At 35.7% G+C, this 20,065-nt stretch overlaps 1 protein-coding gene across 1 annotated transcript; it reads right to left on the bottom strand.

Moving 5' to 3' along the window:
- Window positions 1–15,291: 15,291 nt before the first annotated feature.
- Window positions 15,292–16,631, bottom strand: LOC145121991 (uncharacterized). Its single transcript, XM_079057669.1, has 2 exons — window positions 16,414–16,631; window positions 15,292–15,755 (listed from the first exon to the last, which is right to left on the bottom strand). The coding sequence occupies exons 1-2, from the start codon at window positions 16,613–16,615 to the stop codon at window positions 15,292–15,294; spliced, it is 666 nt and encodes a 221-aa protein (XP_078913795.1). The 5' UTR covers window positions 16,616–16,631.
- Window positions 16,632–20,065: the final 3,434 nt, after the last annotated feature.

The following is a 20,065-nucleotide window of genomic DNA, read 5'->3' as shown; positions in this document are numbered from 1 at the left end:
GGGTTTTATAATCATTTTTTGATTATAAAAAGGGGGAGAATGATGGGTATTCGAAGCTTCTCGGGTTTGTCGAATATTCATTTGTGGATTTGAAGATCGGTGTTACTTCGAGGGGGATTTTGGTCTTGATCGCGCTAGCTCGTTGGAGACTAAAGCCGGGACATCCAATCCTAACTTTGAGGGGGAGAATGTTAGGGTGCAAAGTCACTCTTGGATGTAGTGTTTTAGGCTTACCCTCTTGTATGTGTAAATGGGTTGAGTCTTTCCTATAAATAGGAAGTGAGTGACTCCCATTATGTAAGGAACCATTTGGAGTGTTAGACTAGAGAGAGAAACTTTGTACAAACCCATTTGTATATTCTTTCTAGATCTAATATGAGCTTACACAAATTTATTTACTCATTGTGTTCTTGATTTTACTTGATGATTCACTAGATCTTTTCTAATTCCGCACATGCCATCATAATCAACACCACTACAATATTGTAGTTTTAAATGTTTTTCATTTATTTAACTATTTAATTATTTCTACCATAGTTTTTCATTTATTAAATGTTTATATACTAATTTTTAGTGATAATCTTAATTTAAAATATTTCCTATTCAAGTATAATATGTTTAAACACTATTAATTAAATGAGGAGATTGTATGAACATTTTAGATAGATAAGGATAATAAGTTAAATTTATAAATAAATAAAAAAAAACTATGGAAAAAGCTTAACCATCGGAGAGCCCATTTAAATAGAAGTCAAAATATTAGATTAATGATGTGGCAAAAATATTAAGTGATAGGATAGGTTAACCATTGGAGATGCTCTAAGAATAACCAAATTTTTTTTTTCAAATCTTTAGGTAACTATGTTTTTTTTTCATATATGTTTCACTATTAAACATGTTTGATCTGTTCAAAATATAGTAATATGATTGGTAATTACCAGTGATATTATCGTATTATAAAAGTTCAAACAAGTTTGTCGGTTAAATGTATACGGAAAAAACATGATTACCTAAATGTGGACAAAAACCAAAGTTTCTTATTCGTTTTGGTAATATTAGGTTATTTATGCTTAGTGCACTAGTCATAAGACACGCTGATGTGACATGGAATCGGGTCATCGGGTCTTGGTGTTAGATCTAGATTGTAGATCTGAAGTAGGTGTAGTTAGTGAGTTCCCGACTTGATTCCTAGTTGTCATCATATAACAAAACCATTAGACCGCCTCAATGGGTCTTATGGCTACTTGTGATTAGCATAAAGAGCCTAATATTACCAAAACCGGTAACGAACTTTGGTTTTTGTCCATATTCAGGTAACCATGTTTGTTTCCTATACATTTGACCAGTAAACTTAGTTGACATGTTCGTAATAGGGTGATATCACCGGTAAATGCTAGTTATATTACTCTTTTTTGAACATGTTAAACAAATTTAATGGTCAAACGTGTACGAAAAAACATGGTTTCTAAATGTGGACAAAAACCAAAGTTTGTTACTTTCCTAGGTCATTAACCGAACACACCTAAGTTGTAACACCCGTTCTTTTTACACACATTAAATATTATGTTTTGGGAATTTTAATATATATATATATATATATATATATATATATATATATATATATATTGTAACGCCGCATTTCTCGCTTTGCATAATTATAAAAATTTGTATTTACGTCAGTCGACGATTGTAACCTTTTATGAATAAGTGAAATGAATTATTCAAGTATATGTGAGGAAATTTGACAAATATTATGTGTATATAATAATCGTAGGGCTGAATAAACGTTTAAAAATAAAAGATTATTTAGCATAAATAATCTAAATGAAGTCGTAGAAACCGTAATTACGAGTCTGTCGATATAAAGAAGAGAACTAAATATATATTTTATATATTTTCGAGATATAACTCCCGAAAATAATTGTCTAAATATATTTTACGACGTTAGTTATCGATTATAAGTTTGGATAGAACGAATTAAATGATTTGGATAAGATTTTTTTATAAAGGGTATAATGTTTTTATTAATAAATAGTTAAGGGACTATAGTGTAACTTGAAGGATATATTATGTTAATACATGAATAACTGAGGGACCATAAATGTAATTATAGTTGATTTATGAATTGCAAATGATCCAACCAAACCAACCACCAACATACGTGTAAGAAATATAAGAAAGATCCAACCAAACCAACAACCAACATACGTGTAAGAAATATAAGAAAGGTCGTACATACTTTATTAATTAAAAATAACACGTGTTGTTTAAATATGTGATCGTACAACTTCATTTAATAAAAAAAATATACGTGTTAGTTTTACAAGATGACTAAGATAATTATAATCATACATACGTGTCCAAATTTATGTTACGTGTTGATTTTGATAAGATTGGGGATCACGTTTCATCATGGGTATAAATAGGATGATTTTTTTTTATATTTCGCAACATACAATTCACATAAATTTAGAAAGAAAGACTAGAAGATATTTTGAAAAAGGGAAATTTCAGCTAATAAGAGATCGGGAAGTTACTCTCAGAACTAATTACGATCTGTAATATACACTTCTTATATCAAGTGCGTGCATAGTTACTTTCAACTTACACATAGATATGAAGTATTTAATATAAATTACGTACTATGTGTGCATATTATATGTGTTCTTGATATCTATGCTGGATGAACAAAATATACATGTTTTATTTGATTAAAACTGTATATGTATTTTATACATATAATTATGATGGGTAAAGATGAGTAGATGTTATAGATGATGAAATAAATGATGAGCGATGAATTAAAATGATGAGAGGCCTCGATGTTTAAGCTGACTTAGTCATCTAACGGAGTATAGATGACGACCACGGACTATTCTAGACAGTCTAGTGGAACGCTGGCAGGCTCGCAACCTGTAGGTGTTTGTGAACGATGTGTTCACCAGTGTACTCCATCCCCCTCATGGTTGCCTTACTGACATATATTGCTGAGGAATCCTGTAAGTCCCCAATCTGTTTGTGTATCAATCAGATCCGTTTGATGGTGCGGAATCCCAATCAAACGGATGATGCCAGATCTAATGAAGAAGAAGGAGAAGAAGAAGAAGATGAATCTATGATGTATTCAATAAGATTGATTCTCCAGCACATAAGATTCTCTCACACACACTCTTCTTCTCTCTAACTTTCTCTCTCTACAATATGCTCATCACCCTCTCTTCACCCCTAACACCTATATATATATATATATATATATATATATATATATATATATATATGGGGAACATGGGCCGTGAACAGGTTCACGGCCGTGAACCAGTTCACGACCGTAAACATAACCGCAAACACATATCACATGACTGAAAAATATATTTTCCTAGAAAAGTAAAGTATAAAACAATATTTTAGACCCAACAATCTCCCCCTTGGTTTATAGCTTTCTTTTCTAATTGACCCAACAAGCTCCCCCTAAAAAGTAGTTGGCTTTTCTTGTCAATCTTCATTGGGAGCTTGGCTTAAGCATTAATCTTCAAATTCTTCACAACTTCAAGATGAACTTGATGAATCTTCAATGAATGACTTCATCTTGAGCAATTAGGCTTTTCTTCAGAATTTGACTCTGAACGCACGTTGCGTGAGGAGGCTTGATGTACTGGTTCTTGAAAGATAACGCTTTCAGCTTAAGAATCTTCAGAGAGAACATCAGAGAGAACGAATCTTCTGGATCACTTCAGCAAGTACAAGAATAGCAGCAAATTGATTGAGGAGGCTTCAATGCAATCTGTCACATAATCTTCAAGTCAGTTTCATCTTGCTTCTGGGGTTGAAAGATTGAATGTTGAAAGAATAGTCTTCATTTCTTGCTCCTTCGAATGAGAATTCTTCGATGATCACGGATGAAGCTTTGACTCAGAAATCTCGATACAGTCTCCATGAGTCTCGTCTACATCTGAATTCACTTTTCAAGACAAAACAAAACTAAAAGAAAACTTAGCACACAATATTTTTGGATTTTTTTTATATTTTTTGAAAAAAAAATAAAACAGAAACAAAAATATTTTTGGATTTTTGATTTTTTCTGAACAAGAAATAAAACAGAATATTAGACTATTTTTGGATTTTTAATTTTCTGATTTTTGTTTGATTTTTGATTTTCTGATTTTTTTTTTTTTGATTTTTGATATTTTTAATTCTCCCCCTAAATTTGTGCATAGAGGAAAACTATGAACAAATTTAACAAAAACAAAAAATATTTGGGATCAAAGTTGTGAGACAGTCTTAACTTGTTTATCAGTACCTTCGCTTTCATGAATAGATCTGGTCAATTGCCGGTATCGTGGTCCACTTAAACATGAAGGATATTGACAAACTTTCTAAATAAACCATTCAGCTGACGACGACCACATGTATTGTTGTCCACTTAAATTAAGCAGCGAAATCTACAAACAACCTCTAAATGGTTCAATTTTAGTTGCACTAGAACGTGTTCCCCACTTCTCGATATACCTTGATTATCAAGAACTCCTTACTTTAGGTGAATAGACAATTATTAAGGAGGAAGTCAGATTTAGAAATAGGTGCATATGTTGTGTCCCATGTCGGATCTCTTTCAATCACGCAGAGGGGACAACATATGACTAACAGAGATAGAGGGACTCAGAGGTAGAATATTGCATATGATGTGTTCCAGGTCGGATCATTTCAATCACGCAGAGGAGACAACATATGACTAACAGATAGAAAGAATTGCATAGATAAAGAGGTGCATAGAAATAGAGTTTCATATGTTGCATTGCAGGTTGGATCTCTTCCAATCACGCAGAGGAAGCAACATATGACTGACAGATAGAAAGCAAGAAAATAATTTCCTACAGACCTACTTTATTAGAACCCCGCAGTTGCCCTATCAGAACCAGAATTAAGGACATAAGTCCATACATCAAGGAAAAGTTGAACCACTGTTCTAGATGCGTATTAATTTAGTGTATCCTGTGGGTTCCCATGTTTATCTCACTGCTCAATCTACCCGAGCGTCGTATGGTTAGTCCAAACAATCCTATCTAAATCCACACTATCAAATTCTTCGTGCCTACCAGCATATTGAACACAGAGTCTAGACAATTCAGATTCAGTCCCTTACACTAGTTTAGACTGCCCGTTTATCACTTTCTTGATATCACTTCCCTATAAACATATAAGAAAATAAAAATTGTCTAAAAAATTGTCTTCAAAACGAATCAGTTTAAGATAAACTCAAGAGTATAGAGAAGAAAACTCAAACCGTAAGTCACCGATTGAATTTGCATCCAGAAGGTCTGAGAACAGCATGCATAATCTCATAACAGATCCGAAAATTCTTCACATTGTTAAGCACAAACCCTATGTGTGATCCCTTCCTTTCTTCCTTTCCCACAAAGGACACATACTCTCAAACAATGTTCTGAGTGTTGTAAAGTTGAGAGATGCCTCCTATCATTTGCCTGGAATAGCCACTATCAACAAACCGAAGTCTGATGATATGCCTCCATAGCCGCTCCGACACAGAGTGGGATCAGTTGGTCTTTGGAACCCAGTCCATTTTGAAATTGAGTTGACCTTTGTCATTTGTGCAAGGAACTCTCTCCCACGACATATCCTGCTTATCACAAACAGAAGATGTGGAAATATTAGAAGCATTAGGAGATTTAGGAGATTGAACCTTTGGTACCCATCTATAGTTGGGTTTAACCCATTTCTTTTTCGATCGGATGGGTGCCTTGGGACTTGCTTTTGAGCTTGAGGTTTGCTGTCGAGATGACTTTGACCTAGCCGGTTTTGGTTTTGTTGGAGCATTTCTTGAAATTGGCTTCTTGGTCGACATTCCCTTCTTGTTGTTGGGAGTTGATTTCTTGGCCTTGGGAGTTTGATTCTTGGTCTTTTGCGTGTTCCAGTCGCCATTGTCTGAACGTGACCTTGAGGGGTTTCTTTTGGAAAATCTCCCTCTTGGCGCATTTTGCCAGCCTTGTGCGTAATAGGGAATGTATGCGTGATTAGGACAATTTCTGGCAATGTGTCCAGGTGTTCCACAGTGAAAGCAAGTCTGCTTCTTCACGTAGGAGTTGTTTCTTCCTGCCCCTGGTGGCGTGTCCTTGCCTTGTTTCTGGTTGTTCCCACATGCACACTTGCAACAGGCACTCTGTTTAGCTTGAATTAGTGGCCTGTACTTACCAACAGCAGGTTGATCAGAAGTAACTGAGTTAGAAGCAACAGATTCAGAGTTCAAGGAGACATTGGTTTGTTCAAAAGTGTTCTCCTTGTTCTCTTCTTCCACTACTTTACCTGCACAAGAAGTAGAAACATCAGTATTTTTCATCTCAACACCCTCAGTTGGCCCTGATTGTTCAGTCTTAACTGAAGCTGAAGCAGGGGGTTGGCCATACTTAAGGTGTGCTTAATTTTCAATTTTTTTCCTTAGTTAGAGGGGTGAAAGTGTAGTGATCATTGAAAGGAGGTGGAACATCATGATACCCTAGACCATTGTTTTGATTATCTTTAAATGTTAATTGTTTTTCTATCATGGACACAACTACCTCACTTGACACATCAAATTTCTTAAAGTTGTTGGGGTGCAAAGTTATTCATGTTTGACTTTGTAATGTGTTGGCTTTTGTAAAACCCACTTGCATGTGGTGCATTAGCCTTTTGACCCATGTGTTAGAGAGAGTGAGAGAGAGAGACATGTAAACACCTCTATATAAGGTGGGTTTAGTCCACTTGTAGAGGTGTGCTTGAGAGGTGTAAAAGTGAGTGTGTACGTGTATGTTACTTATGTAGACTAGATCTAGATCCTTTTTTGTAACACAATACATAATCAATACATCTCTTGAACACCCAAATCACCATGTTCATTGTGCAATCTTTAATTCTGCATGCCAAACCATGTTCTTTAGTCACTACAATTGGTATCAGAGCGGGTCTTCAAGATCAACGTGATTTTTGAAGAACGATTCTCGGTTTAGCAACATTTCTCACAATTAAAGCATTGTTGGTGAGTTGTCTCTATTATCTCTCTTTATTTCATTGAATCGTGCGTTACGTTTTTTATTTGTGATCATTTGACTCATTGGATCATTTTTTTTTTGAAAAACCCATTTGTTGTGATCCAATTATTTCTTTTTGATCAAAGCCCGATCTAATCTCATATTTGTGTGATTGATTTGATTTTAAATATGCAATAGTCCAAATTTTGATTCAGATCTTGTTCAAAAATTGAGTCCAGTTATCATTCGAAGTCCATAAATTCATTTGAACCAAATTCGAATGTTACTATTCATATTATTAAATTGATTATCATTCAAGCCCAAGTGATCATAATATGATACTGTTCACAATTCTTGAGCCCATACGTTTTTGTTATTTGATCCAACATCTTGAAACGAAAAGCCCATTCATCAAAATCATATATACTATACGATCGTTCACTGTTCGTCGTTATGTGCATATACAAGTTGTACATTGACACTCCAAGCGTTGCTTCATCGTTCTTTACCGATTTTGATTGATCACTTTCATCGTTCTTAAGTTCAGATTTAGTTTTATCGATTTTAATCGATCGATTGGTTTTGAGATTCGATTTCAAATGAATGACATATGATGAAATCGATTATGATCAAGTCATATTTGAAAAACGTCAAATTGTATCTTTGATGTTGATAAAGTCGATCAATAACACTTGAACGAGATGAAGAACTGTTGTTTGAACACTTTTTGATCTGAAGTTGGACACTAGAAACATCGATTTCGTGTTTTTGAAATTGGACACTAGAAGACTTTGATGACTTGATTTCGATAATTTGGAGTCAAAGGATTTTAAAGAACGAACGCTAGACTGGGTTGGTGATATTGGGGCGATAATGAACGAAAGGTGTGTGTCGACTGGGAAGCTAAATTGATGTGGATGATTTCAATGATCGATGGAAAGTAACGAAGGGTTGGTTGGATCTGATTTCGAATATTGTTGTTTTTGGATTGATGTTGACGAAATAGATTGTGATGTTGATTTTGGAATCAAAGTTCGACTGTATTGGTGATCGATTTGGGATAATTTGTTTTCGATGTAGTTTGTATCGGGATTCAATAGTCGAAGCTTGGTTGTTGAATGGGTTGTTGGAATCGACGATGTTAATGGCACGAGATATAAAAATCAAATGGTTGATTGATTGGAGTAATGAACGAACAGAAGGGTTAAACGAACGAAAGTTTTTGGTTTGGGAAGAACTGAATGATTAAGAAGTTACTGTTCACGATTAAGCGTTCGTATGCCTTCAATTTTGTTAATCAGTGTCAAAAAGTTTTGTTATTTTGGAGATGAGGATTTCTAACGAAGTGATGAAGAATTCGTTAATATGGTGAAGATGCAGTTTCATACGAAGAGGAGAGAAAAATTTTGGGTATGAAGGGATGAAATTTCGTACGTTTGTATGAAATTTCGTATGTTGCTATGAATTTTTCGTTTGATTGGGGAAGATGAAGCTTCATACGAAGGGGAGAGAGAAAGAAAAAGTTTCATGCGATGAAACGAGATTGGGGAAGAAGAAACCCAAAAGTTACGAAAATGGCCCCTAAACTTTGGACAGTTTAACACCTTTTCCAAACTTTCGTACGAATTGGCACAATGCTTCGTATGAATTGAAAAAAAAATGTCAAAAATAGCCCTTGAACCTTCGAATATTTGGCAACTTTGACAATTAACTGAAGTTTCGAATTTGTGACACTTTTCACCCAACTTCGAAAATTGGCTGAAGTTTCGTATGTTTGGGGTAATCTTCGTATGTTTGGAGAACAAGAGGCTGAACTTTCGAAAATAGTCCCTGAGGTTTCGAACATTTGGCGGTTCATACCCAAATTCGAAAAAGGACTGATTTTGCTGAGAAAGTGAAGAAAATACATTTCAGGCCCCTGCAGTTTATGCAAGTTGACGCTTTCTACCCAGCTTTTGAAAAGGGGGAGAGTTTTGCATTTTTGGTTGTTTTGGGCGCACCGGGTCACTGCAGAATTTTGAAATTAACAATTTCTACCATTTTTTGAGAAATTTTGTCAAAGGCGGTCCGTGAACGAAGCTAAAAATTGAAGATTTTTTGGGTTTTCCGGATTAAAGCACAAAGTTTATGTCACATGTTAAGGGGGAGTTTTGACACGAAAAATTCCGAATAGAGCACGTTCTCTTTCCTTGAAGGTTTTATAATCAAATTTCGATTATAAAAAGGGGGAGAAATTTATATGGAAATTCGAACTTGAATTTTTCATATTACGCGGATTTGAAGACCGAAGTGATCTTGAAGTTTTGAAGCTTACGAAATGATGCAATTGGAAGTTCGGAAATGATTTATTTTCGAAATGGGTTTGGAATTATTGAAGATTTTTGGGATGTGTTTTTATGCTCAACTTTTGGGTGATCAATTTGGAGTTTGAGAAGCTCGTGATCATTCGTTGATGCTCGGTTTGTATGGTCTCACATCCTAGAGCCCAAATTGAAGAATCATGGAAGAATTGAAGATTGAAGTTCGTTTCGATATGTGTCACCTTTGAGGCTCGAACCGCGTAGTTTCTTGATTTTAGATGATTTGAAGTGGGTCATCCATTCCTAACTTTGAGGGGTAGAATGTTGGGGTGCAAAGTTATTTATGTTTGACTTTGTAATGTGTTGACTTTTGTAAAACCCACTTGCATGTGGTGCATTAGCCTTTTGACCCATGTGTTAGAGAGAGTGAGAGAGAGACATATAAACACCTCTATATAAGGTAGGTTTAGTCCACTTGTAGAGGTGTACTTGAGAGGTGTAAAAGTGAGTGTGTAAGTGTGTGTTATTTATGTAGACTAGATCTAGATCCTTTTTTGTAACACAATATATAATCAATACATCTCTTGAACACCCAAATCACCATGTTCATTGTGCAATCTTTAATTCCGCATGCCAAACCATGTTCTATAATCACTACAAAAGTTGAATTTAGCATCTTTATATTTTGCTTTTAATGCATCAAGTTCGACAGTCACAGTATCAAAATCTTTCTTAAGATATTTATAATGAACACACTTGTCACTATATTCTGCCTGTAATTTCTTATAATCATTTGTTTTGGCCTCTAATTGATCTTTCAATGGTTTCTGGCCTTTTCTAAGTTGGTACCCTTAGTATTTTAGTTCCTCGTTCTCTCTACGTAGTAATTCGTAATGCACACGTAAATTCTCCAAGGAAATTTCATTGACTTTGATTTTTGAAGAACTCATTGTTTACCAAAAATGCCCTTTGACTAAAAACTCAAAAGTCAACCTTAAAAGTCAAATTTAAAAAATCAAACTTAAAAAGTCAAACTTAAAAGTCAAACCGAAAAGCTAAATTTGAAAATTTGAAAGTTAAACGAGAAAGTCAAAGTTTAAAGTCAAAGGTCAAACTTGGAAGTCAAAGTCAAAATTTTAGGTCAAAAGTCAATTTAGAAAGTCAAAAATTAAAAACTAAAATTTTTGGAAGAAAATGGAATTTAAAAATAAAAGGAAATTGATTTTTGGGTTAAAAGTGTTAAAAATGCGAAATTAGGTTTGAAATGGAGTCCTTTTGAATTAAATTTGGGAGGAGAAAACCATCTAGCAAGCTAGATCAAAGGGAAAGGGCGCTTGTAACGCCCGTAGATCCGGGCTAGTCAATTTAGAGATAATAGGGGTCGAAAACGACTTTTTGACAAAAGATTATTTAGAATAAATAATCTTAACCAAGTTGTAGAATACGTCTCAAGGGTTCCGTACATATAAAGAACGTTGAAATCCGAGTTATAACGAAGAAGTTATGGTCCGCCGAAGTTTTACGGCAAAACCGGCACGACACCGGGAGACGTAAATAGTGAATTTACGATGGAGAAATTTTTAGCCTTAGAAATCTAAACAAAAGTTGTAGTATACGTTAAACCGAGAACATACAAAAAAAAAGAACACCCAAATCTGACTTCGTATGAGTAAGTTATGAATTTTCTAAGATTTGGCTTAGCAGTGCACAGCCCGAAACTCGAATTTTAGATTGAGCGGTTTTTGGCCTACGCGACCTAAATGAGAATTGAAGATCTTATTAATAGGAACTCAACGGTAAAAAGACAGACGAAAACAGAGTCCGTATGTAGAAGTTATGAATTTTACGCGGACATTTAACAGTATAATCTCCTCGTACTGTTAAATTTAAGATCCGTCGAGAATTAGCCGACGAAGTCAAAATGAAAGTTGTAGATCTTATTTTTACCTACGCGTGGATATAAAGAACGTAAAAAACGGAGGTCGTATGTGAAAGTTACGGATTTTAGAAGTCGGAAGTGTGCTGTGCGAAAATGGGTGATGTGGCACAATCTTGGCCATTGCTTTCTCCCCAAGTCTTGCCACTAGATGGTGACATGTGGCACCAAGTTCAACCATTTTTCACCCTATAAATAGAACCTCTCCCACCCTCATTTTCTTCACACCTTTCCCATTCTTTCTTCTCTTTACTCTCTCTCTAGAACCTCTCTCTAGCCCCGAAACCCCCCGAAAAGCCTAGGGAACCTCCCTAGCACGAGGCGGAAGCCCCGGAGTGCTCGACGGCTCCGAGAAGAAGAGCTTTTCGGCTCGGGAACGCTGCTCCAAGCAAAGTCCGGTTTTCTATAAAACCCGCTGTAAGTGAGCTACGCCTACGCTATTTTTAATATAGCTTTTATTTAATTATAGTAACGTTATTAGGAACTTATAATAAGTACTTGGGCTATTATTATGGGTTATATAAGTATTGTTAAACGCTTATATAATAGTAATAATAGCTAGACTATTAATTAGTCTCGGCGAATAATAGACTAAACTCTAGTGGTAATAATACTAGGTTTCGTCGAAGGAAATTATTTTTAAGAAGCGAAGCGCTGTCTGAGTTCGGAATCACCACCTTTTCAAGTGAGTGCATGGTCCCTTTCAGCTTACACATAGATATGAAGTATTTTATATAAATTACGTGCTGTGTGTGCATATTATCTGTATACTTGCTATCTATGCTGGATGAATGATTTTATACATGTTTTAAATGATTTAAACTGTATATGTATTTTATATCTACAAAATGTGTTGGGTAAAACATAGGTAGATGAATAGTTGCTGTGTGACAAAATAAAATAATGAGAGGCCTCGATGTAGATGTTATTGATGATCCAGTCATCTAGCGGAGTATATATGACGACCACAGACTATTCTAGACAGTCCAGTGGAACGCTAGCAGGCTCGCAATCTGTAGGTGTTTATTTGAACTGTGTGCTCACCAGCAGTACTCTATCCCCCACATGGTTGCCTTATTTGACATGAATTGCTGAGGAACCCCCGAAACATGTGTTGTCACCCCGATGAAAGTCCTTAGACTAGGTCCCTTGTGTTAGATGTTTTAGGGACGTAAAGTGAGGATAACGGGAACGGGTAATCGGGTTTGTTTGGTTTGATAAAATTAATAAACTTATTTATTGTGGGTTGAAAACCCTATGTACTCACCAGATTTCCCAACCTGACCCACTGAGTTTATTTATATCACATGTGTTGATATGAAGTCACATTACACTAAGAGATTAAGGAGATATAAATCACTAGTGATAATGAATGTAAGTTCTGTTTATGCTTATGTTTCTGTATTGACGATGACATCCCAAATGTTTTAAAATGAATAAAAATACTTTTCTTCGGAAATGCTTTGATAACGTATTTATCATGTTTTACTGGGAACAAATTCCACAACATTTTTATTAAAAGAGATACTCTGATTTTTATAAAGCATAAACAAAATCGGTCTTTTCTGGCCCTGAAAATGGGGATGTCACAGCACTGGACTGATGAATTAGGGGGACCTGGCTTCGAAACTCGGTTGCCCCAAAAATCCCTCCCTTTTTTAATAAGCACTGAACGAGAAAGAGGCTACTGCTGATCGAGACCAAGGCTGCTGAACGAGCAAGTGGGCCGAACACATGCTGGGCCGAGGTGTTGTTGGGCCGCAAACTGCGAGAAACCCTAGCCGCAAACGCCTATTCGGACTCGGGGCCGTAAACGGGCTTACGGTCGTAAACCCTTCAATGGTCGTGAACACTTCAATGGCCGTAGACCCTTCAATGGTCGTGAACATTGCTTCAGATGACGTGAAAAACAACGTTTTTCACCACTTTTTGCTCCAAAACTCGATTAAAAACTCGTTTTTATGAAAAACGCGAAGAACAAACCCCCCTTAATTTTCAAAGATCTATCCAAAAAGGCAAAAATCCTTCAAAAATAAGATCAAATACGCTCCAGATCTGGAAAAATTGATTGATACAATCCAAGCTCTGATACCACTTGTAAGTCCCCAATCTGCTTGTGTATCAAAAAAATCCGTTTGATGGTGCGGAATCCCAATCAAACGGATGATGCCAGATCTAATGAAGAAGAAGGAGAAGAAGAAGAAGATGAATCTATGATGTATTCAATAAGATTGATGCTCCAACACATAAGATTCTCTCACACACACTCTTATTTTCTCTAACTTTCTCTCTCTACAATATGCTCATCACCCTCTCCTCACCCCTAACACCTATATATATATATATATATATATATATATATATATATATATATATATATATATATATATGTGTGTGTGTGTGTGTGTGTGTGTGTGGGGAACATGGGCCGTGAACCAGTTCACGGCCGTAAACACAACCGCAAACACATATCATATGACTAAAAAATACATTTTCCTAGAAAAGTAAAGTATAAACCAATATTTTAGACCCAACAATCCCTAAGCAGTATTGTCATCCCGATGATGATCCTTAGGCTAGGTCCCTTAATTTAGATGTTTTAGAGACAGAAAGCGAGGATAACGGAAATGGGTAATCGGGTTGATTGATGTGATGAGATTAATAAACTTAGTTATTGTGGGTTGAAAACCCTATGTGCTCACCAGGCTCCCAAGTCTGACCCACTCAGTTTCTTGTATTACAGGTAGTGGCACAAGAGCATATATGTGATGATCTGATGAGGGATTATGGATTATAGGCCGGTAGAAATAAATAGAATGTTCTAAGGCCTATGTTGTTTTTGTTTATGCTTTTGGGAACAAATTCCACAACATATTTCTTCAAAAGTATACTCTGATTTTTAAATAAAGCGTAAACAAATCGGTCTTTTTTTGCCGTGAAATTGGGGATGTCACAGTTGGTATCAGAGCATTAGTTTAAGCGAACTAGGAATTTGTAGGATTTCTAAACTTAAACTTAGAATGCTAAGCGATGATTGTGAGATGAGTGTCTGCTATATTTTAGACACGAGCACTAGCTTATTTTAGGAAAGATGCCTAAATTGCTTTTATGTGCTAAATGATTTATGTTATAGATATAAAGATGCCTTATATGCTATTATTTGATCGGATCTATGGTCTATTTCCGACCAGATCTGGAAACTTTATGTGTTCAGAATTCTAAACGTATAATTACGGTATTAGAACTAGCATGTAACTTTTCGGAGTGACAAGGAGGATTAAACGTCAATCGTAAACAAAGATCTAAATTCGCCTACTTTGGTGTATAGATCGACATGGTGACAACATAAAGCGGAAACGCTAATGGAAATGTTAACCATCGGCATGTGATTGAGCGTGCACCAGAGGTAGCGGCTGCACCCGAGCCAATCACTATGGCAGGAGTACAAGAAATGATTCAAATGATGTTGGATCGCCAGATGGAAGAGACAAGGCATCTACTTCAACAGAATATGGATGAACCTACTATGCCTGTTGAACAGCCTGAACTGAATGAGGGACAGTCAGAAGAAGGAAACGATAGTAGAACCGTTGGCCAAGCTGAACCGCTAGTGGTTGGAAGGAATAACCAATATGGAGGGATTGACAGGGATGGGCGTATGTATAAGAACTTCTTGGGTGCTAAACCACCGAGTCTTTCCGGAAGCCCGAAACCAATAGAGATTATGGACTAGATCTCCGAAATGGAGATGATGTTTGAAAGCTTCAACTGTAGCGACAAACAGAAGACCGTCTTTGCAGTCAGACAACTGAAGACCGGGGTTTTGAGTTGGTGGAAGTTGTTGGCAGATACGATGCGGAGGGTATCAATGTCTTTTGCACAAACGAGCGCGAGTCCCTATTCTACCTTTATTTGTGGGACAAAAAAAAACTGAAATTTATGTCCTATTAGCAAATAACAAAGAAGAGATATGATTACCTCAACCAATCTTCCTTCTTTGTTTTAGCAGTTTCTTCTTTTATATCTTTACCACTGACTAAACCAGTTTTTGGCCTCTCCGATTCCTTGATAGGTTTTCTCGGGTTAGAATGTTTTTTTCTCGGGGGAGAAAGATCTTCATGTGGACAATTATGCCCCCGTCGAGGAGGAGAAATATCAGAATCTCGACTGCGGCCCTTCCGAGGAGGAGAAAGATCATATTCGGTTCCGGTTCCGGTTCCGGTTCTGGTGTATCATTTCGGGCCCTTCGTTTACGGGGTGGGGACATGTCGGAATTCAATTCTGTTATATGTTGGGATTCTGATTCCGGTTCTGGTGTATCATTCTGGGGCCTACGTCTACGTGGCGAAGAGATGTCGGAATTTTTAGCAGTATCAGACACGGGAACCCAACCGCTTCCGTCTTCAGAAATAGCACCAAAAGGGCGCCGCCTTTTAATTTTCTCTAATCTTTTCATTCGTTTCACTTCAATATATTCATCAACTTGTGGCTTCTCTTCATCTGTACATTACAAGGATGATTATAATTGGGTAGCAATGTACATTTCTTTATAAAGCATCTTCCTCTTACATTATTGTACTTTGAAAATCTACCAATTATATTTATAGCAATATCATCTAAAGACAAAGCAATTTGCATTGCTATGAATATAATTGGGTAAATTCATCAAAGTACAATACATTTACAAGAAAGAACTGAAAGTACATGTTATTTCTACCTTTTATTTTAGTACTTTATATTGGGTTAAATGCAAGAACTAACAATATAATTTCATTTGATTTGTTTACTATAGCCTCCTACTTCCATTTCTTCCTGTTACAACATTGTACTTTAAAAAATCTACATATTTAAGCATTATTAAACAAACACAAAGCAATTTTTTTGGGTGGATTTTTTAAACTATAATGTCCTAAGAAGAAAATAAACTGAAAGTCCAATGCTATAATCGAGTTGTTTTTTTTTCAAAATCCAATACCTTAATAAGAAAAGAAGTGAAAGCAGAATGTTGCAATAGAACGAAAATGGAAGCAGGATGCCAAAATACACAAATAAATGAAAGTATATGGTTATTTTTCACATTTGGCCCTTTATATTTTAACAAAGAACATTAACATCAAACGCGAAGCAATCTACTGAACAAGAAATTTTATTGGCATACCTTGTGACTCATCATCTTCTTCTTCAAGTCGAACTGGCTTTTGCCAAACAGGATCCTCATCAACAACAAGAACACCATTCATATCAGGCTTAGTTTTCATCTTCTTTTTCTTTTTCTTCTTCTTTTTCTCCTCCTCCTCATTATTTTCGTATCTTTTTAAATACTTCTTGAGTGAACTGGACCCTAAAGATGGCGCTACCATGGTTGTTCTTCAAGCCCTGCTCCAAAAAAAACATTATGTTTATGTTTTAAGGTTCAATCATATAAAATATGTAATAAAGCTTGTTTCTTTTGTTTTTTTCCATCAAGTGTTGTCAAGAATCAAGATAAATGATGGTTATCTCGAGAAAAGCATTGTATTAACAAAGATTGTTTCTTTTTTGGACCGGATGAACCAACCGTCTGAATGATGGTAAGTGAACATTTTACCCTTATGTCCAGAAGTGATGGTGAACAAAAAATGGTTGTTCATTGGAGAACTGTCATGAACCTAGTGTCCTTGGAGCAAGATCACATACTTTAAAAACCGATACAAAAATCTGTATATTGCTGACTCAGAAAACTTAAACTTAACTGCAAGAGTATATATGAAAGCAATGACAACACTGAGTCATTAAAAGATGCTGAGTGTATCAAATTTCAGCCAAGGGATCTTTGTCTGTAGATGGGAAATTACAAGCTGTCTGTAACGACCCAAAAACTCCTTGTTAACGATGTTAGTCTTCCGTTATAAAGGCTTAAGCCGGATGTGTGTTTTCGCACGGGATTATAATAATAATAATAATAATAATAATAATAATAATAAGGAGGTTAATTTAAATAGTAATTAAATAATTAAAAAATATTTAGTTAGTATTGTGATTTAATTAATAGTTAAAATATATAAAATGTTTTTAAGTGATATCATGATTTAGTTAATAATACTCAAAGTTTTAAAAGAGTGTTTATGTTATATGAAAATGTTAAAGGATTATAAAGAAAAAACAACAATAAAATAAAATCATATTAAATATTATTAGGGTTATTAATGAAATAAGTATCAAAGAAAAGGGACTAAAGTTGAAAATTTTGCAATTGAAAAGGCTATGAACGTATACACTTAAATTACGTGCGTTTCCATCTTTTCCGTCTGTTTCGTGTCGTTTGGGCTGCCGTGGGTTAGACTTAAGGGATACGCGATTGCTTTGTGGAGTTGCTGCATCACATCGGCAATAAGGAGAGAGATCAGAGAGAGAAACCAAGGGCCGGGGCGTGTTCCGGCAAGGGTTACGTTTTCCGCCGGCCTACTCCTGCAAACCAATCACCATCTCGTGTTCTGCTACATCTCCGACGAAAAGGAAACAAGAGAGAGCAGGAATAGAGTTACGTGACAAGATGAAGAGATAGAGAGAGAGAGAGAGAGAGAGAGAGAGAGTTCAGAAGAGAGTTATTTGTGGCTACTATTCTTAAAAGTTTACTGTCGCTTGGATTTTGATTGTAACAAAAAAACCCGAGAGAACGCCAACTGGTAATTTTTATCCTATCGCCTTTCCTTGTGAATTCGACTACATGTGATCTTCCCGTTTTTCTTTATTTTCCTGTTTATAAACCTTGCTGTTGATTTTATTTTTATCCAATCAAATGTATTTCTAAACCCAAATTGCATACAGATCACCTACATGTAATAATCGAAGTGTTTCCATGGTTTTATCTTCCCTTAGCCTTAAGGAATCATGAAATATTGAGGCTACTAATTTAGTGCACCAAGTTCCCTTTACTTTGTTGCCTGCAAGTTTGTAACTTTAATAATCCCTTTCTCTTGATTTACTATGATGCCCCACTCCATCTTTTGCTAGTCACAAGGAAATGATATGTAATTAACGTAGGTGAGTTGTGGCTTCATACGAATCGTACCCAGACATAATACATATGTAGGCTACTAGTGCAGTGGTGCTATGCAATTATGATAAGAATTGAAATGGTTTATACTTGTGATTGATAAGAACTAAATGAATCTGTAAGTCATGGTTATCATTGATTCTTAGTCAACAAGTGAGTTGGAGCCATTCAATTAAAGACCATTTAGACGATATTATACTTATTTCTTTTACTTGTTTCCATCGTGCATTAGGGATTAAAACACAAAACAAGACAAGATTATTAAAAGCACGTTGAACATTAATTATTTAAATATCATAAGTGCTTAACAATTAGGAAATTCTACTTTATGATCTCATAAATGTAGTAAAATTATGAAAAAATGGTTATTAAGGTGTAAACGCTATTAATTTGCTATTGCTTTTTATTATAAGTAGTTGGTTAATTAATATTAGTTATGTAAATCAATAAAATGGAAATATGAGTATATTTACATATACTATATATGTTTAGGTTCTTGACGACATAACAAGATTACGAGGTGACGGCTAGGACAACCAAATATATCGAAAAAGATAAGGTGAGTCGATAGACTTTTCATAAACCTTGTACATAGTCGAAAACTACTTTTCGGAAACGGCTCGATTAGTCAAATTAGAATATTATTAATTTTTGATTATGCCTATATGTGCAGTATGAGATATGTCATTGTTTTGCCTTCTGTGACACTTGCATGCTTAGTAAATTTGGTTGATATGCCTATCTTGGTACTTGATACGATTAATTGCAACTATGATATGCTATATGAAATATTTGATATTTGACTATGACCTTGTTGAGTATCTTCTTGGTATAAATGTTTTGAATCTTGATTATGATAATACAAATATTGCATGCTTGTACTTGATTTACGATCGATTATGCGGGGTTATGCATAGAGGGCAAGGGTAGAACCTAGCACTTAGCATGAAATCCTATTCAGATACCTTCGAGCCTGGTTGGTTAAAAAATACCTTCTAGGAAAAGAGCTTAAGCCAATTAAAGAGTTGCTCGGTCTTTCTAGAGGCCCGTGTGACACATGGTACACGAACACTTCGGTGTTCATGGACTGGAGTGATGTTGGCCATTCGATCGAGGCCGGATCAAGCATCACGTGGGATTCGGGAGGTGTATCGTGAAATTGGCACCGTTTGAACCAATCCTAAACGACATCGCAGGTCCTCGTGTCTTGCAGGGCGGAGTAGCGAAAGTGGAGTCTTGGGGTCGGTGTGACGGGCGGGAGTCGCGGACCACCTAAAGCATTTGGCTGGCCAAGCACACAAGTAGCGAACGGGTTTTTCCCTTGGGGTTAGGTATCATTATGAGACTACCTACACCTATACGATTATGATATATTCCTTTGATATGATGATATACGATTACGATATGATTATGCATGAAATACAATTGACGTCACACAAATGAATGATATGTGAATGGATGATACAAAGTTGAATAATTGAATTTTATGTGAAAGATGATTGATTATTGATTGATATGGGAATTTTGTTTATATGATTTGAATGATTGACCCGTTAGGGGATGGTATGTTTTCCCTTTGATTGTGTACAAACTCCTATTGGCTCACGAAGCATTTGCTGACACTTGTTTCTTTGCTTTGTGCCTTTATGATTGGTACAGGTAGCTTAGAAGCTTGGCTTGGTGAGATGGGGTCATTTTTGGGTAGTTTATCCTTAGAATAAAGATGTCACTTGGAAACGTTATTTAATTTTTGATACTTATGCTTCCGCTACAA

Source organism: Lactuca virosa, chromosome 6 (genome assembly GCF_052849685.1).
Source record: "Lactuca virosa cultivar CGN04683 chromosome 6, Lactuca_virosa_CGN04683_v6, whole genome shotgun sequence".
Classification (NCBI taxonomy): Eukaryota; Viridiplantae; Streptophyta; class Magnoliopsida; order Asterales; family Asteraceae; genus Lactuca; species Lactuca virosa.
The sequence above is the reverse complement of the archived record's forward strand: the minus strand, read 5'-3'. Positions and strand labels throughout refer to the sequence as shown.

Excerpts from the sequence above, each read along its gene's own strand:
- LOC145121991 (XM_079057669.1), bottom strand. The coding sequence starts at position 16,615 with ATGGTAGCGCCATCTTTAGGGTCCAGTTCACTCAAGAAGTATTTAAAA. Across the intron at positions 15,756-16,413 it reads AGAAGATGATGAGTCACAAG|ATGAAGAGAAGCCACAAGTT; the intron begins GTATGCCAATAA and ends TGTAATGTACAG.